Raw genomic sequence first — 8971 nt, forward strand, 5'->3', positions numbered from 1 at the left:
TCACTGAAAGTGTAATCACACAAAAAGACATATAAATAAATAAAAAAGAAAATATTGAAAATTCAGTGAGCTTTTACACACTTGTTATATTTAGCTGCTCATGATAATCCCATGCCCAGCTGACTTATAGGGATAAAATGAATAACACAGCAGTAAAAAAATATTTGTGGGAGATGGGGTTGGTTTAAAGTTTTTGCTTTGCTCCCAGAAGTACGTGGAATCATGCTATTTTTTTGCCTACATGAAAGCAATTTGCCCCTTGCTTAGACTTAACAACTCGTATCGTGAATTACTGAGCACATGACCAGTAAAGCAGGTCATATCAAAATATAAGCGTAAGTTATATGATGAATACAAGTCGAGACATGGTCAGCTAACCTGTAACGACATTATATGGCCATCAGTGTCTGAAATTAATAGGCCTCCAATGGGGAAGATAATGTGCCAGTCTGCGTTGTAAATTGCTCATGCCTTCAACAGAAACATATTTAACCTAATTCTGGCTTCGGTGCCCACAACATGGATTATCAACATGAACGTGCTGACCATGTTAAATTATACTGTGTTTGCTAGCATCTCTTCTGTGTCATCCAACTTAATGATGTTTATGGTACAGTGAGAAAATTGTTCAATTGAACATGCATAAATACTAGATTTCTTAACTGACCAATTACCATATTACTAATTTTGAAACTCAATTTTGCTTGACTACTAAAAAATTCAAACTATTTAATAATAATAATAATAATAAATAATATTAATAATAACAAGGGCACTCAGTAGAGAGCATATCTCAACCAACTGCAAATCCCTTTCTATGAAGTAGGTCTCCCAAAATATGTTCCTAATTTACTTCAACCACTACCACTACCACCCCAAATCACTTCACTACTCTCCTCTTCAAAAACAGAGGTAACTCGTCCAAACACTTCTTATTTCGGAGGGGCACTATTTCCACTTTTATTGTGGGTTTTTGGGGACTCTCTTTTTTAGAGTGGGCATTTTCAGATTTTGGAATCCGAAATAATTTGCTCAAAATTCACTGTTTTGAACACAGAATCCAAGCAAAACAGTATTGAAACATTTTATTTTCAACTACTGACACTGTAAACAAAGTGTCAATCCACCTACTTTCCAACCACCACCTACTTTAAAAAAAAAAAAACACTAACCTGGCCAACTGTAAACGCCTTTTATTGTATTATTTGTGTATCTGCCAATTCCTTACTTCTTCTGGTTAAAAACATTGGAATGTTTGACAAAAAAATACATGCTAAGTGCTGGTGTTAAAATGAAAATATTATGCATATAGTCAAATTATTAAGAAATATGGGGTATTGGTTTTTAGTGTCACATGTTTAAATATGCATTAAAAATATTCCCAATCAGTTCCAAGAAAAGTCAAGTTAGTACATATAAAATGCTGTACAAATTTACTGTAATTGCACTATCTTGAATATTTATCATACAGCTATTGTATCTGCCTGCGGTATAGGACAGACATATTCCTTAAATGATCCTCATATCCACACCCTACTTCGGATTGACACCAAAATTTAAACATTTCTTCATTGAAACATGACAAACTATTCTGGAAAGTGGTCTGGGACCTTAGGATTTTAAATGACCTTCAAACCACCTCAAATTTGGATCATCACCAACATTAAAATATTTTCTTCCTTGTAACCTAGTTAAACTTTCGTGAAAGTTTCATTCAGATCAGTTGATTAGTTTTTGAAATATCTGTCTCTGACATTTTCCTTTAAATGGTCCTCATATCCACACCCTACTCTGGACAATCACCAAAATTTAATGATTTCTTCATTGGGTCATAGGCCTACCTAACACTTTCTATAACTTTAATTTAGATCTGTGCAGCCATTTTTAGATATCTTGAACACACATACACACCCAAACACGGAAAGGTAACAAACACACAGAGTGCACAACTGAAAACATATATCTCCTGGCGGAGATAACAATAACAACAACTGGCCTTACTAACTAATAATACATGACTTGCATAGGAATGTAAATTGAGAAGGCCAATGACGGGAAATGTATTCCTAATGCCGAGACCAAGGACATAATATCTGTTACCACAAAATTATTTTTTAGGTACAGTCTTTCATGATGACCATGACCACCTCAATAAAATGAGGGCAGTATTTCCTTTTAAAAATCTAAGAATCTCTGCGGACATTAATCAAAGAAATATGGTTAGCTCAGTAAACTTAATAATTGGCTTTCTCCTAATCTAATTAATTTTGAGTCCGTACTATGTTCATCAAAAAATTGAAACATATTGAGCTAGTAGCCTGTTTTACCCTGTAGAATGTACACATGTAAAGAACTATGAAAACTAGGTGACAAACATTATCATATCATAGAAAATTGCAGTTTTTGGTTCTCATATGTTGATATATCTGTTATCTTTTAGGCTAAAAATAAGAACATAAAAATGTTGCATTAATATTTTTGAAAGTTATGAAGTAAATGCTTCTACTTAATGTGTACCGTGAGCAAATTTTTCTTGCATACATTTTTAGGCTATAGTCGAAAGTACTATACACTATTGAAAAGCTGTTGTGCGAAATGTCTTCAATATCTTTATAAAAAAAGATTCTTCACTGGCATTACTCAAGGCTCCTATCAAGTGGAGTGGTACTTCATGCATTTTGTTGAAAGTGCATTAATAATTTTATTACCTCTTTAATTTTCTTACCTTTAGATTTCTTATCTTTAGATTATTTAACGATGTGTTAGTACACGCAATAATCAATTATAATACACCATAAGTATGCTCGGGGATTACAACTGTGTGATTATCTTAGATTATCCCTGCGATTGACACTGAGGATTAACTGAAGGATAGCATCCATGGATATAGGCTTGCAGCAAGGGACTTTACAACTGACCTTTGTGTATTAATACTTAGCTAACAAGCCCTGGTAATTGAGACTGACAGGAGGTTAATTGTCCATAGCCTTAGGTCAAATAGTGCTGACCATTACTGGAAACCACTGCTTGTAACTGTCAAAAAGGTTAATTGAGGACAATGTTGTTATGTTTTTATTTGTTTACATAGTTTGAATTAAGTTGTCCTCTTTTGACCTACATTATCAGTTTTGGTATGTGGCAGTCATGCAATTATAGCAACTAATGGTCAGTGTATACAATTGTAGATAAGGCCTAATAAAATTAAATGTTTAATAGTTCCACATTATTTTTTGTGATGGTATTAACATATTTGTCATTTAGGCCATTAAAAAAAATATGTTGTTGATCGTCTCCTCCCTACATAAAAAAAAATAACCTTTTTATTTACACCAAAACTTACAAAAATGTCGTATTTCTGCCCATAATTCAACTTCGGCTAGACCTATGCTTTTTTTGTGTAGTTATTTTGCCTTTCATTTGTTTTGTTCATATAAATTCCACCTGATAAAACACTACACTGGCAGATCCATCAAAGTCAGCCACCATTTACATGAGGCCTTGCATTCTATGGGGGATTTGAAGACTTGGCATGTATAAATGGGGTGGTTTCATTACTCCCTCTCTACCAATTTTTTTTTTGTTTTTTTTAAAGGATGATCAACAACTCTTTTTTTTTACATGGCCTTAGTATCCTATATGCCAGTGGTAAACAAGTTGGTTAAATAATAAAAACTGTTATTTATAAAAAAAAAAAAAAGGGAAATGTAATGTATTCCACCTCTTCTTAGGGTTTGATAACAATCTTTCAGATTGTCTTTATTTTTATTTTCCATGGAAAAATATTGGGTTTTTTTGTGGTTTTTTTTAATAGAAATTGTAAATTTTTTCATAAGTTTCCAAAATTTGATGAGGGCGGGTACGTGAAACTTTTATTTGGCCTAATTTGTACATGTTTGTGCTTCATATGTATTATGTCATACTGAATCTGTGGATTAAAAAGAAGTGGATTTTTTACATTTTCAGAAGCCACAAAGGAATTCATGTCATTCATTTTATTTGATAATGTCATTGATAAAATTATGATTAATGACGAGCTGCTATTATCTCAAGTTAAGTAAATAATTAAATTTAAGAAATGTGAATGATATTATTATGTAAGTTCTAGTTGATTTTCATTTTTACATACATACATTTTGTAGTGTCTGTCTCTTATACACATCTAGATGTGTATAAGAGACAGATCTTGGGGATACATAGAATTTCAATTACAAAATGAATATCTATAGTATCCATACCATCATACTATAATAGGCTATGGAGCTAAATTTTCCACATGCTGTCAGAGGTCACTTCCTGTTTAATGATAAAAATTCCAATTTTTTTTTTTAATGTAAATTTGTTTAAATGATTTTAAAAAAATCCTTCATTTGCTGGCACAATACTTTTTAAAAATTTGATTAGATTTCTTTAGCCTGAAGATTGCCCTCTATGTGATATTTTTTTATCCACAAATTCTGTTTTTTTTTTATTTGTTGGTGTTTCTTAGAGGTTAAAAGCAGTAAGGCGTAAACTGCCCCAATTGAGTATATATCCGCAAGAACTATTTTTCTAATTCTATCCAAAAAATAACATGATGGTTCCTCTCCGATTATCCAAATGTCTCTTTATCAATCTTACTTTTCCTGTTTCACTTCCTCTGACCTTGAATTTAATTTTTTTTTTCATAAATGTAATTTGATGATTTGATGTCTGTTGTACAGTTTGTTATCTATCTCTAATTTGTCTTGAGTTTAGATGTTAATTTCTTAATGTGACTTAACAATTGAGAGGTTAACCAATGTCATGACTTGAGTAATGTTACCTAATTCCCACATAGCGTGTGTTATGACATTTAAGGCTCTGCTTTGATGAATGACATATTTAGCACACTGTCATAATACACTGCCTAGCAGGTGGCAATTGGGGCCCATCTCAGAGCTTAGGAAGCTCTAAAAGCTAGCTACTCTACAGTAGTAGCCTACGCTAAGCTACCTTTACTTTGTATAATGCAGCATATTTGACAGTATTGATTGTGCTTGTAATTGTATACCTGGGCTCTACATAATACATATAGGTTTTTTTTGTTGGTATAAAGAATATATAATAATTCAACATTCAATTCCCCTAACCCCAACATCTAAAAGTATGATAGTTTTTCTTTATAGAAAGATTTTTAGGTCTTAATACCATATTTTATGTTGATTTGTATTTTGATGTCCAAATTTAAAATCTGTGTACATGGTTTTTATGATGCCAAATAAAGAAATCAAATCAAAATCAGAAATTATGTGTACTAAATTTATTTAATTATGTCACACAAATATGTTTGAAATCCATTAAAATGGCTGGAGCTTCATTGGACTTTCCCCTAAACACGCCTATTTTGGCTGTATATCTCTAGCATCAACCAGGTGTCCTAGTTGGTAATCACCATTATGGTTTGGCTCTCCCCCTATCTTCCACTTGCTTCCAAACATCCCTGTTGAAAGAAATACAGAAGAGATAATAGACTACAAAGTTATAGGTTATTTGTAGACTTGTATTAGAGTAAATTAGTGTCACTTAAGCCTATCTGCAAGTGTTTTTCTTATCTGCATTATTATTTCTATGTTAACATAAGTCTGTATGATTGGTGTGTTTGTGTTGTTGCTTGCTTCTGTATTTCTACGTTCGCTACATAGGTATGTTACCGTATGTCATATTAATATTGGTTGTGTTGTGAGGTTTGTCTTAATGTGACTGAGTTTGTATTGCTTGGTGTAATTTGTAACTATGGGTTGTAAAGTTATGCAGAACCAATACCTGATCGTGGGCTATTTCCTTAGGCGTGTTGGTATGTGATTGATTTTTGTTTTATTAGGTGTTGGAGTCATTATAGTATATTAAATGTGAAAGCTATGTTTGCGTATCATCGTTATCATTATCATCATCGTAATCATCATCATCATAATCATTATCATCAATATCATCATCTTCATCATCATCGCCGCCATCATTTTTATCGTCATCGTCATCTTTATCATCAACATCATCATCATATTCATCATTATCTTCATTATCATCCTCTTCCTCATAATCATCATCATCGTCAATAATTTACATTAACTTTTAATGTCTTCTGAATGTCCTTTCAGGCATCATAAGAAATACAAGTTCGCAATGATTACTTTGGATCACTATCCAAAATGTTTACTGCCTTGTTACTATAGACCATTTTCTTGTCAATAGTGTATATACTGTAATAGTAAATATGTAGTATTTGAATAAATGTAGGTCTAGTACTGTGTGTGACTCTGTTTGGGGTAATATGTATCTGTATGTAGGCTGAAGTTCAGGTTTATCTTTACTGTCACATACACAAATGTTTCTTCTGAGGTATTGAGAATGTCCCTGATTTCAACCACATATCGGGACTTCATTACTGATTGACAGCCTAAACACTGCTACATATGAAGCAATTTGGTATCTCAGAAATTGAATGTACACCTTTACAAACCGATAGTAATAGAAACCAGCTGAGAACTTGCTAAGCATGGTTACGTCTCTTCTTCCTCCTCACATTCCACACGGTGCAGAGGAATTACCAATTTGCTAACGGGTAGATGTGTAGGAGACGAGCTACGTATGTCTTCACAGATCACATACATGCAATGTCATTATCGCCGTTAATGACTATGTCAGTGACACTTATGTTGTGGAATTTTATTACCATGCCTCTGTTATATAATAGATATAGGCTGTTCCATGATCGAGGTCAGAGGCAGAATGTATTGCCCACTTTAAAACGCTACTTAATAGATGAGCTAGACAGCAAAGCAAATTGCTAAAAAATCACCATGGCAGCCATTAGAGAATGAATATCACGGAATCTAAAAAGAAGATTAAAGGTACTAGTTGTCCAAGTGCAATTACTCTTTAAAGAAATTAGACGCTAAAATACATTAAAGTATTTATAAGATATAGTTTAACATTCAAACATATATCAGACGGACGCAAATTTAGTGCTAGGTAAGGCAAGATGTTTAATACACATTGAAAACATTAAAATAACTATGCCAGATTTATTTAACATTAATCGTCATTCGTTCATTTTTTAAATGGAATGTAAAAATTTTTAGGGCAGTGGGGGTGTTCGTGCTGATAGTATTGCCTTTTTGCTCTCAATAGCTATTTTGACTGTGTTAAGTTTTGACACAAATTCTGTAGTTGTATTCCTATCGACACAAGTCGTAAAATTCATAAACAAGATTTTTTCAAAGTGTGTGTCGCTATTCAGACACGCTGCTTATGACACAAGGGAGCGTTCGTATCTCTCATCAGTAGACGCAAAATAAACAGATGCATTCCTTTCAAGACATTTCAAGTTTCTGCATCATGCAACATCTATGTTAAACAACCTCTTTTTTTGACTTTTGTTTTTATCATAATTCATTCTGTATTTCGGATTCACCTGACTGTGATATAATATTTGAGGCAGCCGTAAAACAAATTACTATAAGAAAAAAAATATTGATTCCAATGTGAATATTATATTATATTATATATTATAAATAGAATTATGATTATTTATCATTCATTATTTCATTTAAATACAGAAATTCTGTATTTAGCAACTGAGTAATTATATAGGCTTGTTTTTTTTATTTATTGAGTATTATTTATTCTATATAATAATGATAATAATGTTTTATTCTAATGTACAGTAATGATTATGAATCATTTTCTAAGAATGATAATGATGATTCATGGAGGCTCTTGCAAATATATGTGTAGCCATGTCATATCCTTAAGAAGTAGGCCTATATGTATCTGTTTGTATCATGCATAATGTGTCTATAAGCATATTTACATGCATAATGCGTGTATACATAAATTTTCTTGATTTTGTTTAAATTCTGTTGTTTCATTTAGGGTCCAAGACACTTTGTTTTCTAGTATAGATCCTAGTTAATTGGTTTTTTTCTGTATTCATTATGTACATAATTCTATTGTAATTATTAGTTACCATTAATTTAAATAATATTCATTAAGATAGGTCTATATTCTTTTATGGAACGCTTTATGATGCAGTCTTGGGTCATTATGGTCTGTCCTAGACTACATTAATCAAATCATTGTCCAGACTCCCAGTATTCCTTGTGGTATCTGTGTGCCAATTTCTTTGTTAAGTGAAGTGTTCTCTTATTTTTTCTTTTAGTATATGGTGTTGATGACCTGGTGTTACTATCATCATTGATGAAAAGCAGCTGCAATATGTATACATACATTAATGTACTTTTATTTGAGCTTATAAGCCATCGGATACTCGCACATAGGGCTGAAACATACTGCAAACTACTTCACAGTATGTCAACAGTGCAAGCTGAGATATCTAACCATTTCCGGCCGAGAATGATCAGCCTGTGCTTTGAACTGTCCACCGCGAGGTTCAGAACCTAAATTGAAAACACTACGCCAAACCGCCTTCCCACAGTAATCCTCTTTCTGCATTAAAATCTGTTACCCTAGAATTGTAATGTTATTATAACTAGACAAGGCTAACACAGGATAGTCTGCAATTTCTTTTGGCAGCTTCTGTCTGTGGTAGGACTAGATGTAGGCCTGCATCTATGAGGGCAGTACTTCTCATCAATCCACAGGTAGCATTGGTTTTACAGGTTGCCGCTTGTGTGTCATAGATATTGTTATTTATTTCAGTTTTGTATATTTTACTGATAAATTTATTATCGCATTTCACAGGTGTAGATTTAACAGCATTACTGACTTACCGGTGATCTCAGTACACGATATTTAATAGGACTACATTCGTAGCTAAAATTTGTTATATTTGTAATATAAATCATTTTTATTACATTGATGTTGTTAAACATAGCTATTGGACTCGTATCAAGACCATATCATGTAGCACAAGTTAAAACTAGAAAAAGCTAGATTCCGAGGTGTTTCGTGCTAGGTTGTATGCGGAGCCCATTAATCGCAAACTGTAGAGTAG

General features: G+C 32.7%; 1 protein-coding gene across 1 annotated transcript in view; it reads left to right on the forward strand.

Moving 5' to 3' along the window:
• Nucleotides 1-8566, forward strand: part of LOC117120877 (ultraviolet-B receptor UVR8-like) — a 69690-nt gene extending 61124 nt beyond the window's left edge. Inside the window, exon 9 of the mRNA XM_033265975.1 lies at nucleotides 8177-8566. Within this exon, the coding sequence (XP_033121866.1) occupies nucleotides 8177-8418 (242 nt within the window). The 3' untranslated portion in view covers nucleotides 8419-8566. The remainder of the gene's footprint in view (nucleotides 1-8176) is intronic.
• The last annotated feature ends 405 nt before the right edge of the window (nucleotides 8567-8971 follow it).

This window comes from Anneissia japonica, unplaced genomic scaffold (assembly GCF_011630105.1).
Source record: "Anneissia japonica isolate Jap-2015-1 unplaced genomic scaffold, ASM1163010v1 scaffold287965_len1858130_cov191, whole genome shotgun sequence".
NCBI classification, from domain to species: Eukaryota; Metazoa; Echinodermata; class Crinoidea; order Comatulida; family Comatulidae; genus Anneissia; species Anneissia japonica.